This window comes from Talpa occidentalis, unplaced genomic scaffold (genome assembly GCF_014898055.3).
Source record: "Talpa occidentalis isolate TD23 unplaced genomic scaffold, MPIMG_talOcc4v2.1 talOcc4.9, whole genome shotgun sequence".
Classification (NCBI taxonomy): Eukaryota; Metazoa; Chordata; class Mammalia; order Eulipotyphla; family Talpidae; genus Talpa; species Talpa occidentalis.
Window position 1 is genome coordinate 114,522,144 of NW_023605305.1, and position 20,757 is coordinate 114,542,900.

Genomic DNA, 20,757 nt, shown 5'->3' on the forward strand with positions numbered 1-20,757 from the left:
AGATTGGCAAATGCTTTCATTCTCTGGAAAAGGTCCCTTAATGCCCCATCTGAAGCTGCCACACCACTGCTTCCAGTTTCCATTGAGAGGCAATGATGTCTGCGGAGGCTCATTCTGTAGAGCTGGCCCCCCAGTTTCTGTGTTGAGGCGAATAATTGTGGCTGACTGAGGATAATAGCCCCCTGGGCTCCATTAGGTTCAACTTTAAATCTGTCTCCAAATCCTTTCCTTGTTAGATTAAACCCTCAGGGTACATGGACCTACCAATAAAAAGAAGCATCGGCAGCAGGATATCAAGAGCGCAGCCCTCTCCCAAGGAAAAGGGCTAATTGCCTAACAGCAGGTACAGCACCTTCAGCAGGGGAGATCTGTGACTAGGAGGGACAGTTACTCAAAGTTTAGTTAGAAAGTTTTCTTCCCAGCTCCTAGTCCTAGCATTCTGAGCATGATAAACAGGCTTATCTGCTTTCAACATGACTGTCACTTGCAACACAGGTGAAGCATCCGACCCAGGTCAGAATGACTCAGATTTTCCCATGAAGAACACTGAAGTTCAAAGAAACAAAACTAATGAACAAATAAAACCAAAACAACATCTTAACTATAAAAACAAAATAGTGGTTACCACATGGGAAGGGGGGAAGGAGTTGGGGCTCACTCAGGTAAAGGGGGTCGATTATATGGTGAAGGACGGACACCAGAGTTTTATGAGTGTACATAGAGTAGTAGACACATGTTGATTTATAAAGCTAGACACCTCAAACCTATAGAATGTTATAAACCAATGTTACTTCTATAAAAACTTTTTAAGAAGTGCACTGAAGTTCAAGCCAGATGAGTGACTGTCCCTTTTTGATTGGACCCCAGGATGTCACTAAACTCTTCCATGTCACAATTTCTCATAGATTATCAAGGGCAATAGATTCTGCCCTTCTGTCACAAGATGAATGAAGTGAACCGATACCCAAGAAACACTATGTGATTACTAAAAGAAATGAGTGGGGTTTTAAAAAACAAAATTCACTAACTTGGACATGAAAGGAAAGGGAAAATGCTTTACCCATATTTGTCAGAAATCCTTAATATAAAATGTATACTGAAGCAGTAACAGTCACCCCTTTCAACTAAGTCTATCTTCATTTAATTTCCAGTCCCTTATCCTATAAATAGCCCTTGGGACCATATGAATTCTACCAATTCTTTTTTTTTTTAAGATTTTATTTATTTTTGCATAGAAGAGCTGGGGTGTAGACCAGAGGTACAGGGGTTGAGAGGATTCACCAGAGACACTCATTTACAGGAAGACAGCTGAGTCTTCCTTTTTCAATTTCTTTGTTCCTCAACTGTTGACTCACATCTGAGCACGCTCCAAGGTGGCTCTATGGCCTATGGAGGAGGATGATGGGTGGTTTGGTGGTGGAAGTGGTGTGGAAACATTCCTCTGAAGAGGTGTGAACCTGTGCTCTTAAATCATATAGTGTTGTAAACCAATGTTACCTGAAAAAAAAGAAAAACAAGTTTTTTGTGTCATACTCCATATATGGTCTGATGGGTACAGAGTACAATGAGATTATCACTCTTGTTATAAATGGTGCCCTTTTTTAATCACAGCGGAAATGTACTTGTTAGTTCCATTTGTTAAAATCTCACCTGCCTATCCAAACCATTCCTCACCTGTAGTTGCGCAGTTTGTGGCATCAGATAAAAGGTGTAACATTTAGAACCTAATGCCTGACTTAGGCTCTATTTCATTATAGCGACAGAAGGGAATACCACTTTAAATGTGAGCTCACGCCCCACCTCCTGCAGCCTTGTAAAAGCAAGCGCCACCTTGCATCAGCTTTGGGTTTGTTTATTTCGCCGCTCTAGCGTGGGAGGCCCACAAAGCCCCGCCCCCAGAACGCCCGGCCCCGCCCCCTCCCCGGCGCCCCGCCCACTCTCGGTCCGGGTGGGAAGACTGGCGCGGCCGCTGATTGGCTGGCGGGGGCGCAGCTTGATGGCGTGGCGGGCGGGCGCCAGTCCCGGCGGCGGCCCCGGGCGAAGGCCGCCTGCTGGAGCGGGCCGGTGCCCGAGCGCGCTAGTGCGGGCCGCGGAGGCGCGCGCCCTCCTTCCACTTCCCAATGAGTTTCCTGATCGACTCCAGCATCATGATCACCTCCCAGGTGAGCGCAGCATCCGGCCCCGGCCCTGCCCGCCTCCGGCTCTCCAGCCGCCCTTCGGGGCTGGGCGGGGAGCTCGCCCCGCGGCCTGCGCCCGCCGGTCCACAGCCGAGATCCGAGGCGGCGGGCTCGCTGCGCCCGGGGCGCGCGCCCTCTCCTGCGGGCCCCGGCCCCACCCGGCCGCCACCCTAGCAGCCGCGTCCCCCTCGGGAAGGACCGGGGCCTCAGCGCCCCGAGCCGGCGCCGGGAGCACCCCGGCCTCCTGGACTGCGCCCCGCGGACCCGGCGCTCCGGGAAGGGCGGGTCCGCGCGCCCCGTGCACGCTGCGCCAATGGGTACTGGCTCCTGGGGGCACGTGAGGGCTGCGCGTCCGGTTGTCAAAGCCTGAATCCGGGTGCGGAGGCATTTGTCGCTGTCACTTCAGAGATCTTCAAAATCTGAGTTTCATTTGTGCACTCACACCTCGGTCTTATCCCTCTGTTTGCTGCCCGTGCGCTCCGAGCCTTCCTTTCTTCCTACTTGACCGCCTTCATTCATTCGTGCAGTCAGCAGGTCTGTGTCAACCGTCGGGTAAAACTGAGCACAGAGCATGCAGCAGACGCCGACCGTCCCGGCTTTAGGAAGCGTCGTCCAGGGAGCCTCCCACTTTGCCACGTCATTTGTTGAGTTCCTCTGTTATCTTCCTAGCGTTCCTCATTGCACTGATATCACTTAGGTATTTATGAATTTATTTTTCGAGATGAGATCCTGTCTTGTTCATAGCTGGATCCCCCCTCCAGGTGCAAGCATGCCATAAATATTAGCTGGACGGCTGTTAATATCAGTAGCAGCTCAGAATACTTAATATTGAGCCCTCCCTCTTCCTCCCCCTTTTAGGGGGTCTAAAGTGAACTAAATCTGCAGAAGACACTTAAGTGTAAGTAGTGGCTGGTTAACTCGGGACTTCATTCTCCATGAGGCTTGGTCTGTGTTCCACTCTGGCACTCACGCTTATCGAGGGCCTGTTCCCCAGTCTTTTAAGAGACATTAAGTCACCATACCAAAATATAATTAATCCCATTTCAGAATCAGCAAGTCTTTATAACAAGAAAATGAACAAAGCATTAAATTTTTTTTTAAAAAATAAACTAAATCTTTGCTTTCTGATCCAATTTTCATTTTGCTTCCTCCTTTGGCTTCTGTCTTTAGAACAGAGCATTCATTGTGCTTGTCTCTCAAAAAATTTTTATTATAACTTTTAAAAATATCAAACAACACTCTAATAATTTTTTCAGTTGTGTTTATTTACTGTCCTTTGCACAGCTTTCATAATTTGTAGTTTGTATTGGCTGCTTAATATTCAAAAATATTGATGTACAGAATCTGGGCATGTAATTAGTTACCTTGCTTAAAACTTTTCTAAGACTCAAGAAAAATTATACTATTTAAGAAAGCGCAACAAAAATAATATTATTTAAGTAACTTTTTTTCCACTCATTCAAAAGAAAAATAAGAATGCCAGTGAGGAAATTGTCACTGCACTAAGATTTTTAACATGGATAAAATTGATTGATAAGTTGAACCAAGAAAACGACTTTCTAATCTTTTATGCCTTACAGTCAAATAACATTTTAATTCCCACGCCTGAATTTACATGCAGTATTAATGTCATTCTCAAAACCTTCTCTTTACAAATGGAGAACCAAGACTGCTCCCCACTGTCTCTGATGGATCCTCTCACTCTCCGCACCTCTGGCCTACGCCCTAGTTCTTATATGCATAAATAAATAAAAATAAATCTTTAAAAAAAATGGAGAACGAAGACCCAAAGAATCCTGTGTATGGAATGTTCTGTCCAGACTTTTTGTGGCTACTTTATCATCATTTAGTTACCAGTAAAAATGTCAGGAAAACTTTGCCTAACACCCTACTCCCCAGTCAAAATAGCCCCCATTCCAGCCATCTTCTACCTCATTTTCCTATTTTATTTTATTTTCAGCATCTGTCACTGGTGTTTGGGGGTTTGTTAGCTGTGTACTCCCTGAAATCCAGGATATTTTCTTTCTTGTTCCTTGCTGTCCTCCCCAGCATCCAGACCAGTTACTGACACATAGTAGAGGCCTGGTAAGCATTTAATTAAAAAAGTACCCTCCAGTGTAGCGTGGTTTCCTTGGAAACAACACCGCCCCTCCTTTTCCCTGTGTTTATGAATTGAAATATTTGTTTGAAATGAAATCAGAATCAGAGGTTATATATTGAAATGGGTCAGCCCCAGGCAACATCTTGACGTGCAGATTTGTGATTTCTGGGGTCCTCTATTGACTCCCTGGCTCGGTCTTCTTCAGCAGTGGCTCTCACCATTTCCTCACTCCACTTTATGCTCAGCTTTACTAAATTTCTTCTAACTCCTTAACCTGGCCATGCTGTTATGCCTCTAGATTGACACACAGTCACTTCTCTCTTCCGTGTCTTTTTCCCATCCTCCTCCACTTCTTTCTCCTGGCAAATTCCTATTCAGTCTTCAGATCTTAGCGTGGATACCCACGGGGCCTCCCCAGACTGAACTCGATGTCCCTATACATGCTTTCTTAATGCCCTTTGCTCACTTCCCTAATAATAGCCCTATCACATTGTTTTGTAATAACTTATCTCCTCCAGAGGTTATCAACTCCTTGAGAATGTCTGCTCCCATATTCGCCATTCTATCCCTAGTGCCCAGTACATATTAGTCACTAAGAAGCATTTAAGTGAATAAAAAGCTAAAATGATCCACAAAAGGGGTATTTTCCCATCAGTTCTGTACTAATTTCTGCAGAGACTCCCCCCCGCCAAATCTGTAGTTAATTTTCAATTGAGGAGTCATTTTTCTAAAAGCAGCTGTTATCTAACTCATGTTTTGAGCTTTCTGTACAGGCAAAAGATTTATCAGTTCCAAAGTGCACGTAAGTTCCAAGGTTAAGATTCTGCTCTGCATAATTTTAAAAGATATTAATTCCCTTGTTAAAATAAGATGAGCACTTTCCATTTTTTATTTATAAAATATTTAAAAATGTTTTTTCCTTCTATATGCTTTTGAAAGCTCTGTGATTTCACTAGAATTCATGTTAATCTTGGATGTAATGAATTCTCCAGTTACTGTTTTTCACATTCATGTATCTGCTTAAACTTTTTGTCAATATGGAAGGAGTCCACAATGAAATATTAAAGATATTTCTCTCTCTTTTCTTTTTCTCTCCCTTCTGAACCCCTCATATAGACTTCACTCTTAATTATTTCCTTTTCTTGTCTGAAGTCCCATTTCAGGGTGATCCTGGTGATATTTGTTATTCTGTTTTTTATCATCCATGTCCACCAATCCCATTCTAAATGCCCAACTTCAGTCATGACTTCGTAAGTCATATCAACATGATCTCTAAACTCTGGATTTAAATGTCTCTACTAGTGATTATTTAGAATAACCCAAGGATCTCGTGGATGCCCTCAGTGTATTTTCTCCTCTTCTGTTTGTTCCATTCCTCTCCTCTTTAGTCTGGGTTTCTAGTCCACACTCATACCCTCTTGTTTCTTTACCTACATACAAAGGGCCACACTTGGGTCACTGCTAGAGTTTGTCTACTACTAATTCAGGCTCAGAAGGCTACTGTGGAAAATCTCATGAGCATGCAGATTGTGGCGCTCGGCGTTTGTGGACACCCTCAGCTTGCTGCACGGTTCATTTTCTTGACCTTGATTTGCTCCATTCCCCTCATAATCCTTCACTTTCCTCAGAGCCCTTTTTCCATCATCACTTTTCTTCCTCTCAGCAGATGACTTTGCCGCCTATTTTTCAACAAAATTGAAGCCAAAAGGTGTGATTTCCTCCTTTCTACACATAGGCAGGTAGAAGATTACTTAGATTAGTTATATATATCTCTATCTACAAGCATCTGGTGTCAGAAAAAGTGCCCTGCTCCTGTTTAAGGCCATCCTCTCTGCCTGTGCACTTGGCTGTGGAGCAGCTTTTTGTGATTAAAAACACAAGCTTTGGGATCAGGCTTACAGGCCTCAGCCTGAATCCTAATTCTGACACTATCAGTGGATTAACTCCGTAAGCTTCAACTTTCTGTGAAATGAGAATCAAACGTAACACATCAGAGTTTTATGATTTAATGAGATTACAACGCTAAATACTCAGAGTGCCTGGAGCATAGCAAATGGTCAATTCATGTACTCCCTGCTTTTTAAAAGTTTGTTTTACGTCACTTTTTACAAAAGGCCTTGTAGGGTAAATAAATTAATCATGCTTGTTACGCCACTAGCCTCTATGGCTCTCACCTGCGGCCTCCATCGTGTTGGTCAGAAGGCGTTTGGGAGCGTGGGCGCCTGTGTAAGTGTGCACACCTGACCCTGGAGGCCAGGCTAAACGCAGCAGCTGTGGCAGCTACATGGGACGAGCGGCGTGACTACAGAAGAGGGAGGCCCAAGACGACTTGAGAGAACGCCAGAGAGAGCCCAGGGAACAGGTTAAGATTCTCGGGCCTGGGAGGCTCAGTTGCCTCCTGAACCTCCCGGCACCCCTGCCCGGCACCCCTGCCTGGCACCCCTACCTTGCCTGCCTGCTGCCTGTTTGCCCAACAGACCTACATTAGTAGCTGTTTTCATTAACAAAGAAAGCCAAGGAGATTTTTGCTTTTATGACAAAGGACAGAAAGAAAACAGCGCTCAGCAGCAGCTCCGAAACAGCGGCACCGAGAGCCGGCTGCCGCTCCTGCCCTGGGAACGCGTTGTACACGTTGTTCATCTGCTCGCTCCTGCTTTCACTGTGTGCTGGCATTGTTTTCGGTTTCATGTGTTATTTTGGTATGATTTGGTAGGTTATTTTGGGGCTCTGGGAGCCATCAAAAATTGTCCCACATAAATTATGTTTCATCACTTTATGCCGTTTGGACTTGGGAAGGTTTCATGGGAATGCTCTGCTCAGCCGTGGGGGACTAGTAATCAGACCAGGTAATGACAGCGGCCTCCGCCCTTCGGTGTTCTTTCCTTCTCTCACGTGGGTCCCACTTTCCTTGCTTCCCCTTGGGCTCCCAGCTTTCCCTGGGCCCTTCATTCTTCTCTAGGCTACTATGGAATGTTCTCTATCGTTCTTGCTCTCCCTAGAGTAACATGCTTATTGTCGCTAGTGTTTCCACCCCCACCCCATTCACCTACAACCCGCAACAGCCGGCTTCCTGCCTCCATCGCACCATGCAAACTTTTTTCCTTAAGTTCATCATGACCTCCAAGTTACCGGATCTTCTGAACATTTTTGGGTCCTTGTTTTATTGCCCCTCTCTGCTTCATTTAATACTCCTTTAAACACTATCGCCTTGGTTTTAGGACCCCACTCTCCTGGTATCTCTTATACCTCTCACCATTACTTCTGTCTTCTTCCTGCTTTCTTCCTCCGATTTTACCATCTTGTCTCCTCGGCATATTGCTCCTTACTGCACATCCCACTCCCGGTGGCTTCATCTCTTAGGTGTATCTCAGGCTTGTCTACATAATTTATCTTTTATTCAAATACTTGCTGGATATGTTGACCGTATGGCCCTCTGGCCCTTAACATGGTCAGCAAGGTCGTGGGAAAAGGACTGTACCAGCGGTGCCACCTTTTTTCAAGCTCCGGGCTCTGCATCTTTTCCAGAGCTTCCCATTGCGCTGCGCTGGGGATGAGTATCCGGAGACCATGGTCGGGAGGAGCCACTGCTAGGAGGGCCCAGGGAAGAATTTGCCATTTTCAGTGGAAAACAAGCAACGGTTCCAAATTACCATGACTGTGTGCTTTGCTTCTGAATTTGCTGCACCTGACTTTGTAACAAGACACCAGCTACTTAAGAAATAAGGACATTTTAGTTCATCCCTGAGAGGATCGTGTTAAGAAATGCAGTCTCTTTGAAAAGCCAAACTCGTAAACTCAGCATACTAAATGTCTCTTTAAATAAACCTATGGCATGAATCCTGAATGGCTTTTCTCTGAAATATTAAAAAAATTAAAATTAAAAAATAATAAAAGTGAACTCATCTTCCCCACCCCCGTTGCCAAACTTTTCCTTCCAATATTCTTATAGAATTTGGGTGGTCTTATCAGCCTGTGCTCCAGACTCATCGTTTTTCACCTCTCCTTCCTGCTTTTGCCTTTTAAGTAGGACTCAAATCTGTTGCCTCCTCTCCAGCCAGTAGCATCTTAATTCATCCCGTTCTGTCTCTCGCTGGACTGCTGCAATAACCTATAATGTTTCTCTTTCTGCAGTGTTGTTTCCTTCAAATACATCTTCCACAGAGCCAAATACTGCTCTGTGGAAACAAACCTGACTGTGCCTTTTCCCATGAAGTTGGTTTTTTAAAAAATATTTGCAAATACGGTCATCTGTAAGAAGCATGTTACCGGGTACATTTTTAATTGGCTAACTTCTCTAATCTCATGAGCTGTGTTTTATAAGAAAAATAGGCAGCTTAAATTTTCGTCCGACTTGAAGTATTCTAAAATGTGAATAATTTTAAAACTTGAAGAGCATTTCAGCATCTACTTGCATCACTTTAGTAAGTCCTCAAAAATGTAATCTCTGAAGTGAGCTCGCCGTCTTTTTAGCATGTTACTATAAGATGGTCTGTGTAAAGCAGTTCTCACAACAATATGTACATAACATTTTATCTTCTTTCTCTTCCAGATTCTTTTCTTTGGATTTGGGTGGCTTTTCTTCATGCGCCAACTGTTTAAGGACTATGAGGTGAGAAAACATCATTTAGGTTATGCTCACACTACCCGAATTTAGATTGTTTTAAAATAGAGCAATAAAAATACCTACATTAAAGAAAGATCACGTTCACGTCAAAGATAAGGAAGTTTTTCCATGAGTACTGTATAATTCTTTAATTAGAGAATATGATTAGACTGAGTTAATTTAAAAAGAAAAAGGCAAGTCATTTATAGCCCAGAAGCCTGGAATAAGAACTGCCACACCTTACTCATATCAGTGAATACACCCATAGCAGATAGTCTTCGGGAGAGAATTAATGTCTCATAAATCCCTATTCAACCGGGTATCTGACTGTCAATGTGAATTACCAATCATACATCCTAAATTAATACCAAAATTCTTAAGCCTTGAATTTAGAAAACTCCACCAGCTAGACTGAATATTTCATAATTAACCCTCATTTGTTAGACTGCTTTGAGGTAATTTCTAAGGTGTTCTCCGTTAGCCCTCCCCAGGGAGTTTTGGTTTAGTTTCTGGAGCCCCCTTACTCTAGAGATTTTCTTTAGCTCTGCTGTTATGGCCCTGTTTCCAGTGACTAGAGAATTCCTTCAAAATAAGTTCTCTGGCCTTAATCAGGAGTTATGAGCTCAGTATTTCAGACGAGGAAATGACTTTTAGTCTATTTGGCTTTTAACAGGTGCGCCAGTATGTCGTGCAGGTGATCTTCTCTGTGACTTTTGCATTTTCCTGCACCATGTTTGAGCTCATCATCTTCGAAATCTTAGGCGTGCTAAATAGCAGGTGAGTAAGGGTGCTAACTATCTCCCCTCTTCAAGCCACGGATGTTACTCTCTTTACAGTGGTAGACCTACCTGGATCCCATAGCTAAGAAAATCCAATGTTAGTTGCAACTATAATAATCACAACAAATCAGGTCTCTAGTCACTGGTCTGACAAAGATTGTGAAATTGCAGGAGGAAATAGCTGACCATTTGCTCGGAAGGACTCATTGAGAATGAGACCTTGAGTGCCTTGGTCCCAGACTTCTCTCCTAGAAGTTTTATTTTTCTCGGCTGCTCTCTGACTGATTCCTAATAATGGCCCTTCACATTGTTCTGCTGATTAAAAATTACCTATCTGGAGCAATCAGAATTCCTTAGAGCTAGTTAAGGAATTTTCTGAAGTCTGAACATGAGTTCTTAGTGGCCTTTTTTCTTTCCCAGGGATGATCAAGTCTGATTGAACTCAGAGTGTTCTTTAAGGCATTTTTTTGTTAGCTCATTAAACAGACTAATATATTTCTTGCCTGTTAGACTTGAGCTTAAGGTTTTTTAGGCCAATGTTTATGTGTCGAGTACTTCTGTTATTCTATTAAACTTAAGTACCTTTTTTTATGACTACGTAGAAAAACTTTTAAGAACAAAGCGATATGAATATAAATGAAGTATATGAATTTGGAGTTTGACTCTTAATCAGGAGTCAGTGCTGAGCTAAGCTGTATAACTCATATAGACCCCCAAACATTTGGAATTTATAGAGACTGTATTCTCCAATATCTTTTTTAATAATCGGAGTTGATAATTGTGATTTCTTGATAGATAAATTAAGAAATTATAGTATAGGGCCTCCCTGGTGGCGCAGCGGTTGAGCGCTGGGTTGCGAAGCTGCCCGCAGCCTCTGCAGTGCCGGTTCGATCCCCAGCTGCTCCCCGGCCCCCGGAGGAGGGTCCCACATGGTGCGCAGACCTCTCCTGCCGCCCGCTGCTCCCCTCAGCAGTGTATTTCTTCGTCAGTCTGCCTGTTCTGTTCCCCGCTCTGGCTCTGGTGAATTCTCTCACCCTCCCGTGCTTCTGACTGTACCCAGTGCTTGTATAAATAAATAAATAAATCTTAAAAAAAAAAAAAAAAAAGAAATTATAGTATATTAAAATGGATATGTTCTGCCTCTCTGCTTTTAAGCTTGTTATTTATCTATCCACTTTTTGGGGCTGAGCTGGATACAGATCTGTAAGGAAAATGAAGTAACTCAGACTCTTTCCCACCTTCCCATTGCTAGTCTATACAGCTGCCTGTGGCCTTGCTTTCCTCCCAGGTTGCATTACCTACATGTGGTATCATGCTGTGGGAGGCAGGGCGCTTGGGAGCATACGCACGGGGCTTGCTCACCTGTGATTGCGACTCCGGGCCAAAAAGCCAGCGAGCATGGGGCCTGTGCATATATAAATACAGACACCTGGGCCAAGAAGCCAGAACTACAGGAGAGAGAAAGAGAAGATTGAGAGGGGAGAGAGAGAAGAGAGGACAGAGAGGGACCCCGGAGATCAGGGGGGCTCAGTTGCTGCCCCCCTGCCTGCTGGCCTGCCTGTGAGTCCAGTCTGCTGATTCAGCATTGAAGGGACGTTAGAGATACCAAAGACTCAAAATTTTCTTTCCATCTGCCCAAGTCAACAGTGAACCTGCCCAGTCTGGGATGGGCAAGATCAAGAATAGGCAAGTGTTATTTTGCCTAGTAGTTATTTCGGCAACTATTTTATTTTATTTCACAACCCGTAAGTTTCACTGTTATCTAAGCAGAGGTCAGCAGACTTTTTGTTATAAAGGGCCAAATAGTAAATTTTGTAGGCTCTGTGGGCCGTATTCTTTCTCTCAGCTCTTCTTGTTGGGCAAAAGCACCCCTAGGTACTGTATCCCAATAAAACTTGATGTATAAAATCAGGTGGCTTGCAGGCCGTAGTTTGCTGGCTGCTGATCTAAGCAGTGATAGAAGAAACTGCCGCCCATATCTTCTAAAACCGAAGTTACTGGTTTTGGTAGATGATATCCTCCAACTTTTAACTTCTTTATAACTAATAATCCCACATAGTAAGGCACATCACTCAGCTACTTTGATGGATGTTCCTTAAACAGTTTATATTAAATGGTATAGGATGTCACATTGCTAAAGTCTGGTTCTTTGGGCGCTTTATGGGGAATTCAGTCTGTATAGGCTGAGATATGTCTTTAATTATATCTATATTTTTCATACTTTTGGCCCTACTGTATAACAGAAATATGAGCCTTGACCATCTATCTGCATTGACTACGTTCAGAATAATTTTCTTTAAAAAAAAAGATATTAAATTTATTTATGCATACAAGAACTAGGGTGTAGGCCAGAGGCGTTGGGGTGGGGGGAGGTGAAAGGATTCACCAGAGACAAAGTGGGGAACGGAACAGGCAGATCTACTGAAATACACTGCTGAGAGGAGCAGTGGGCTCAGTGGGTGAGACAGAAGAGGTCTGTTATGCCTTGTGGGTCAGCTCCTGGCTGGGTTCAAACTCAGGCAGCAGTGGCTGGCAATAGCCCTGCATTCAGAATAGTTTTCAAAGGAGAGCCTTGCCCTTGATGAACAGTATTCTTTCGACTCACCACTGAGCAGATGTAGTATGGCCTTTTATTCAAACATGTAATCTTGTAAGGGTTCTTAATTTTCTCAAGAGAATGTTACTTTACTGTCAGCTTAAAAAGACAGTGAAAATACATGGTTCACTTTTAATTGGCAACCTGGATTGCACTTGTCATTTCAAACGCGCTGCCTCCCAGGATCTTTCACAGTTTAGCTGAAATCATGATTGCCTGGAGGATGTAACTCATTTGTTTCTCTAGTTGCTCCTAACTGGGCTAATCCAGATGAGCAAAAGCTGTCAGTATATCTAGACTTAATGGTATTGGCTCCCTGTAGGGCAGCATTTCCTGAAGAGCTTTTTGTTTTCCTGCCATATGTACTGAGGGAGAAAGAGCAAGAAACGGCCCCCAAAAACCCACTGATATTTCTCTAGAAAGGATGTGGTGGAGGACATGTTAGTTGCCCCCACATTTTCTGCTTTATGAAATCTTTGGAGAAATTTCATTATGATCTTGGTAATAATTCAGCAGTAATAAAGCAGTAGTAATTATGCTCCCTTTAAGCACTCAGTTTGTTTTTCTTACGGACACTGTGATTTATCTGGCTGATCATATCTATTCATTACACTATCCTGCTGTATCTATCTGGTTCCTTATAACAGAAAACCAAATCTACTCTAACTAGTTTAATGAAGAAAATGATAGATTGTAGAGTAGTAGCGCATTCATAGAATTTCTCAGAAAGCAGTACATCAACTTAAATATGACATTTTCTATTTCATGTCAACCATTAGAAAACTAAAAATGTTTTAAAAACTTAGATTTATGGTCCCCACCCCACCCATAGAAAGTTTCTAGATCTCTATGGAATCGTGTGCTTGGTGTGTATTTTCATAACAGCCACGAGACCTGGGCCGATAGTTCAACTGTTCACCATTGCTTTTCCTTTCATTTATATCTCCTTATGTTTTGTTTCGTCATCCTATATTTTTTAATCTTTATAAGCCACTTAACCTCTTTTGAAACAAGGCCTAAGTTCAAAAAGTCAGTAAATACAAAGGACACCATCAGGAAAGTGAACAGCTATCTCAAGAATGGGAGATGATTTTTGTAAATCACGTATCTGATAAGGGGCTCTGTCTAGAATAGATGAAGAACTGTTACAACTTAATAATGAAAAAGCAAAGAACGCTGGAGAAGGCGAAAGATACTGAAAAGTGCCACCTTCCTTGCCTCCCAGTGATGGTCTGGGCCTTGTGTTTCAGCTCCCGTTATTTTCATTGGAAAATGAACCTGTGTGTGATTCTGCTCATCCTCGTTTTCATGGTGCCTTTTTACATCGGCTATTTCATCGTGAGCAACATCCAGCTCTGTGAGTATTTTATCCTCCATGTCGGTGCATGGGTGGAGAGGCGTATTCGCAGAGATGGAGATGATTGGGAGCTTCCTGTCTCCATTATTTTCAGTAGCTGCCGGGGGGCAAGGAACACCCTAGAGATGAGCATGAAGTAGATGTGGAATGGATGGTTAGGCTGCTTGTCCGGCCCTGGCTTTATTTCTGTGTCTGCTCTAATGTCTCCCTGAACTCAACCCACATCGTAATCTCAGCCAGATTATAGTTTATTTACAGTATGGTAAGGATGCTGTTTCTGAAATTGTATTGTTCCATCACTCGATTCCCAAACGAGCAAGCCAGCCAAATGGTAATTATCGTGATACCCGGCCTGTAAGTAAAGCAAGCTCTTGACACACGCCCTGAGCTGATTGCGCTCTTCTCTCCTTCCTTAGTGCGGAAACAGCGGCTGCTGTTTTCCCTGTCTCTTGTGGCTGACCTTTATGTATTTCTTCTGGAAACTAGGAGATCCATTTCCCATTCTCAGCCCTAAACATGGTAAGTATATGTGTAGTAAGGAGGAAAGGACTGTTTATAATTTTCTGGTTTTGAAAAAAATTGTTCCTTTAAACTTCTGATTGTGGGAAATGTAGTAAGTGATTTCTCTGAAAAAAAAAGTCTGGTTTTGAAACAAATTTTCTCTTCATCATCATAGGAGATGTCAAATGCCAGTGTTGGAACAGACTTCCATCATTTTATTTCTTTTTAATATTTTATTTTATATAATTCTTACATCACTTTTCATCTTTGCACAATGTATGCATTTTCATTATGGTTATAGTCCCCATACAATTGCACCCCCCCCCCCTTATTTTGACTCTAGTCCTTCCTCTCCCCGCCCCGATCTCCGCTCCCCCCCCCCCCCGCCCCCGACCTCTCCCCACCGTAGTGTCAGAATTCTGTCATTGTAAAACAAGAGTTTTGGTCTTAGGTTAGTGAATAAACTCTGAGTGTGAGGGCTAGAGGAAGGTGTCTGTAGGTTAAATTTCCTGGTGTTATGTGCAGACTTGTGGGGAGCTACTTGTAGGTGCAGCTAGACATGAGGTACCCGTAACTTTTATCAGATTCCCAAAGGGTTCTCTGACCCAAAAGGTAAATGTCCTCTAGTCAAGTGATAATAGAGATTGTCTTTATCAAGGGCATATATTTTGGGGAAGAGTAGTAAATAAAGAAAAATTTTCTAGGAATCAGTATCTCTTCTCACACAAAAAGTTTAAGTACAAAAATAGGTCATGGACAGAACCCTAAATTCTGTGCTGAAAATAATAACCAAAAATCCCTCAGCTAATAAGTTCTTCTATTTCAGAAATAAATACATGAATCTATCTATAATAGACTATAAATCGATCTATAATTGCACTATAATAGTTACTTATACTTTTCCAGCAAGTTTACTTCCCAATTATTTTTGCCAAAGCTTTTGCTAAAAGTATGTTGCCTTGCTGGAGTTCACACTTCCTTGGATAAATGAAGTGTTATTTATAGTTATTGTTGTTATTTTACTATTAGCATCACCCAATAATACAGACAATTCTGGAAGCATATGGGCTAGGGAGAAAATTAGTAAACTTTCATGTATTATAGAAAATCTACATCTATGGAATTATATGTTGACATATTTAATGTACTATGGAGTACATGCTATATATCACTATATATAAAAATTTGGCTAGTGTGAGCCAATCATCTTGGTGATGTCAGTGGTGTTGCCTTTTGCCCTTGAAAGCTGGATACCGGCAGCAATTGTGCCAAGACTGCCTGCCTGTGTCTACACAGGCATCTCTTTTAACACCCCTGTCCCTCTCAGAGGCAGCTTCTCCTGCCCATGTGTGTCTGTGCGAGCATCTTCTCTTCCTTTCTTTTTTTAATACAATAACCTGCCCTTTTGGATATTTAAAAAAAAAAAAAAAAAAAAAAAAGGCAAGCCAGCCGGTGCTGATATGTGTGGTTTTCCAGGGATCCTGTCCATAGAGCAGCTCATCAGCCGGGTCGGCGTGATCGGGGTGACCCTCATGGCTCTTCTTTCTGGCTTTGGTGCCGTCAACTGCCCGTACACGTACATGTCCTACTTCCTCAGGTACAGACAACTGTGACTCTTCCTTTTCTCCCATTGCTTCTTAAATGCATGTCATGTCACACCACCCTCGTGAATTGTTAAATATGAACCTCTTCTCAGCCTCTTGGATAAGATCAAGTGTAGAGTCTGTTCTTACCAGCTTTATAGTTAAGTGTGAAATCCATGACACGGCCTTTTTATTCTCTCCCTCTTTCCTTATGGGATTTGACTAGAAATATCTATAAGTAAGACTCATCACCTATATTGCTTGCCCCTTTTATTTATTTCTAAAGCGGCAATTTAAATCTGGCCCTCTCCACCCACCTCCTCATCCCCACTTTTTAAAAGCACGTTTCTAATGGGTAGTGCGTGAACTAATCCCAACTAAGTTGGGATTAGTAAATCAGTTCCTCCCAAAAGAAGACAATGCCAAATTATAGGTATATGTACACGTGCCCCCTAAATGTCACTGGACCAAAGCGAGAAAGGCTGTAAGAGAGCTAGCTAACCCTCCACGGCCTTGAGAGCCCAGAAGTATCAGCTATAAAAAAAAATCACAGCAAAAGCATTTTTCTTACGATAGTCATTATTCTCTAGAAAAAGACCCTTCAGTTATAGGGTAGCCGTTGAGGTTTATTATGCTTTATGTGACCCCAACACATTGCTAATAGTTTACACATATTACAGGAATGTGACTGACACAGACATTCTAGCCCTGGAACGGCGACTGCTCCAAACCATTGACATGATCATCAGCAAAAAGAAAAGGTAAGAGATCAGCGCATTAAAAAACTTGTACTGTTAAAATCTCTCAAGAAAATCTATGATTGGTGCTGTCAGGGAATTTCATCTTACCCATTTTTATTACAAGTTAAGGTACCATCAAAGACTTAGTGTCTAGTGTGAAAGAAAAGTTTCAAATTCAGGTTTATTTCCTCACTTTAGATAAATTCTCTTGGTGTAAATTGTTAGACTAGCTTTTGTATTTGAAGGTCTTCTACACTGGATGTTTTCAAATCTGTTCTGCATTTTTACAAACTTGTTCATGCCTCGCTTTGATCTATTCAACTTGCTTTGCTCCAACTACTTTTAAAATTCCTTCAAATCTTCAAGCCCTTGTTGTTTTTATTACTTAAAAAGTACTAGTAAATATGTTTTCAAAGTGACATTTCTAGAATCTATCACAGTGGATGAAAGCGTAGACTTCTGAATTTGCATCCTGGTCTCCATCTTGCAGTGTGGCCTCCAGCTGGGTGCTTTATCCCTTGTGCCTCATCTGTAAAATGGAAATGGAATAATGAATTGCAAAGTACAGCTCTTAGGATAGTGAACCATACACAGCTAAGGAAACTATTGAGCTTATTAATAATCCCAGCAGGACAGTCATTATTTTAATGCTTTGCCTTCATTTATCCTTTCATATTTTTCACTGATAAATTCTAGAAAGACTCCTTATGCCAGGCACTGTGCTAGATGCTGGAGGTGGAATGATGAGCAAGATAATCAGTCCCTACCTTCATGAAGCTTACTAATCTCCTGCCTTCATTAACATCGCTATTACATAAAATGTAAATGTAACACAGAGGTCTTAACTTGTATGAGGTGATTTTGTATTTCATGTTTCTTTCTTTGACACTTTAGTAAGAAGTCTTAAAGACAAGATCACAAGACAGTAGATTGATAGAGGCCCAAATTCACCAGCTAAATATTTGTCACCCTTTCTATACAGATTTGTTAGGTTATTAGAAGTATATATACGTGTATACACTTATTTACTTTTATGTTTTGTTTACATTAATTATATACAGTTTACCTTACATAAATGAATATGAATGCAGATTTTTAAAATACAACAATATGAGCAACATGACTTAATATTGAAAGATACTTATATAGGAACAGTACTATTTTGATTCCCAAGATTATTCTCTTTTACTACATTTCTTAACTCATATGAGGACATGAATGTAGCCATGACTCATGTCAAGTGTAGATGTGAACTTTTAAGCCATTTCATTACTAGTCCTGCTCGTCCTTGTCTCGTCAGGATCTGGGGCGGCTTGTCGTCCCACAGTGGGTCTTACCCAAGTGACTCTCAGAAGATCCCACCTCTCAACCTGACCGAGTTATCCCGTCCTTTGTGGACACCAACCTGGGGCTTTAGGATTGCTCTCTACCAAAATATAGAGCAGCTGTTCTCACAAACACTCGCACTTGTGAAGTAGCAGGGACTAGATAACCATCTTTAGATTTAACAGCAGAGGGCTGTAGTGCAATGACATGCGATAAAAAGCATCCATTATGTGCAAACGAGTTAATGGCTGGCAACGGGGGCAGGAAAGAGGCACACTGGCTTTTCACTTGGAACACTGCAAGCACATGAGGTCTGTAGTATTTGGAACGCACTGGTCAGAAACCTAGTTCGGGTAATACGAGTTTGCTGGTTTAGTGATCAAAGCCTTTCAGCTTTCAGGTTGAGAGAATGAAGAGACCTGTTATTTTGTTTGGTTTGTTGAATTAGATATAAAAAACTTTTGTCATGGTGATCTATGATGTAGTTGAAATATAGTGTCTGTTCACAAACATTATTTAGTACAATTTTGAAATTGTGGTTTTGTGACAGTTCAAAAATACAGCTTTGCACCTATACCGTGGTACAATGAAAAGAACTTGCTCTAGGCCGTCACTTTACTATAAACTTACTAAGCTAGCTTCAGCAATACTCGACTGTCATTTCCTCATTTTTAAAATGAAGGGTTGACTACAGGGTCTGTAAGAGCCCTTACAACCCACAGATTCTGAGTTTATGATTTTCACACAACTTGTACCATGACTTTTTTTTTAAAAAAAAAAAAAAAACCAGCGTGATATGACGTGTAAAAGTTAAATGCGAGCTATTACTGTGAGGAAACTAGCTGAACCCCCATCCCTGGGCTGGGTTTTCTCTTGGCTCCCTTTTGAAAATGTGAAGAGATAGAGGGGAAAATAGATTCACTGGTTATATTTCCACATTAGCCACGACGGCTCTCACATTAGATTAGCAAGTGTATTGGCCTCTGACTGAGTACACTGCCTGAACTGTGTGTAGGTTGGACATTTAACTTGAATAACAGTAAAAGCTGTAGTGACTTGAGGTATCAGGTGTAGAACTCAGGATGACAAAACATTCAGAAATTTAGGGGTGATCCCTATAAACAAAGGAACCACAGAGAGGGTAACCCCTTACATCTGACTCTAAAATTTGTCACAATTCATGGCTGACCACTAACCTACCCAGGCTCAGGCTCAGAAGATTACTAGAGAGTTAGGCTGAAAGGGGGGCAACCGGAAACTGAAAAACTGAGCAGACATAAGTTACTGCACCCTGTAAATATAACAGAGCTCACAGTTTGAGCCCGGGTGAGTTAACTGCCCACTATAACAACAACAACAACAACAACAAAAACGTCACAAGACCAAAGAAGATTCCAAAGTTACTGCAACATAATATCTACAGTGCCAAGCTTTCAACCAAAAATTGTTGGATCTACAAAGAAACAGGATCGTGAGATTCATGTGCAAGATAAAAGCAATCAATAGACATTTAACGCCAGGTAGTCCCAGATAACATTTAGCAAACAGGCCTGAAAGCAGCATTATAAATAATAAGGGCAAAGAAATGAAGGAAAGCATGATTTAATAAATAAGAAATACCAAAAAAAAAAAAAAAAAAAAACCCCGGAAACTATATTGAAGAAAAAAAAAGCAAAAGAAAATTTGAAACTACAGTACCTGAAATAAAAAATTTGCTAAGTAGGCCTAGCAGAATTGAAATGGCAAAAGTAAGAATCTGTGATCTTAAAGACAGAGCAATAGAAATTATTCAATTTGAAAAATAGAGATAAAAGATTGAAGAAAAATGAATAAAATCTCAGAATGAGACAATATCAAACAGTCTAACACACTTGTAGTTGGAGTTCTAGAAGGAAGGGGCACAAATATATTAGAAGAAATAATGGACCAGCACTCTCCAATTTAGCAGAAAACATGAATTTACAGATATAAGAAACTTTGGGACTCCCAAAGAAGATAAACGCAAAATACACTTAGGTTCATAGAGTGAAAGGGCTAAAAGACAAAGTCTTAAGAGCAGCACACCACTCCCCAAAAATGAAATACTTAGGTGTAAGTCTAACAAAATGTGTCCAGCATTTACATGCTAAAAACTACCAAATGCTATGAAAGAACTCAAGGAAGCTCTAAATGGAGAGATATACCATGTTCACAGAGTGTAAGATGACAATTCTCTGCACGATGGTATACAATGTAATTCATTTCTAAATCCCAGCACTTTTTTTTGGTAAATATACACAAAATTATTCTAAGATTTATGTGGAAAGGCAAAACAATCTTGAAAAAGAATAAAATGAAAAAAATTAGTCTGATTTCAAAACTTATTATCCAGCTGCAGTAGTCAGGTTTATGTGTCAAATAGATTAGAGGAACAGAACAGAGAACTCAGAATAGACTGACAAATACGCCCCAGCCATTTTTTACAAAGGTGCACAGCAATTCAGTGGAGGGAAGCTAGCCTTTTCAACAAATGATGCCAGAGCAAGGAACTTACAAGTTTCAAGTTTGGGGTTGTTTTTTTCTTTTTTCTTTTTGTAACTTTTTTTTATATTGAGGTAACACTGGTTTGCAACAATGTAATTTAGAGAAATAGGTTCACACCTCTTCAAATGAATGTTAACCACACCATGCCTACCTCCAAAGCACCCTAGTCCTCCACCATAGACCGTTGATACACCACACCTCTTTTATCCACCTCCACCCCCAGCAGCTTCAATTCTGCAGTCCTATTTCTGGGGTTGTTTTGGTTTATGCTTGCCTGTTCCTTTGTGTTTTCTTTATATGCTACATATGAGTGAAACCACCTGATAGTTGTCTTTCTCCTTCTGACTTATTCCTCTTAGCATAATCCCTTCCAGTTCCATCCATTTTGTTACAAATGACAGTGAAAAGAAAACTTTTTTTTTCCACATTTTTTAAAAAGATTTATTTATTTATGCATACAAGAACTTGAGT

The 20,757-nt window shown here is 41.5% G+C and overlaps 1 protein-coding gene across 1 annotated transcript in view; it reads left to right on the forward strand.

The window, feature by feature from the left end:
* Positions 1–2,042: 2,042 nt before the first annotated feature.
* Positions 2,043–20,757, forward strand: part of GPR89A (G protein-coupled receptor 89A) — a 34,479-nt gene continuing 15,764 nt past the window's right edge. Inside the window, 8 exon segments of the mRNA XM_037501340.2 lie at positions 2,043–2,162; positions 8,828–8,887; positions 9,555–9,658; positions 13,507–13,613; positions 14,030–14,055; positions 14,057–14,132; positions 15,591–15,711; positions 16,378–16,458. Coding sequence (XP_037357237.1) covers positions 2,121–2,162; positions 8,828–8,887; positions 9,555–9,658; positions 13,507–13,613; positions 14,030–14,055; positions 14,057–14,132; positions 15,591–15,711; positions 16,378–16,458 — 617 coding nt within the window. The 5' untranslated portion in view covers positions 2,043–2,120.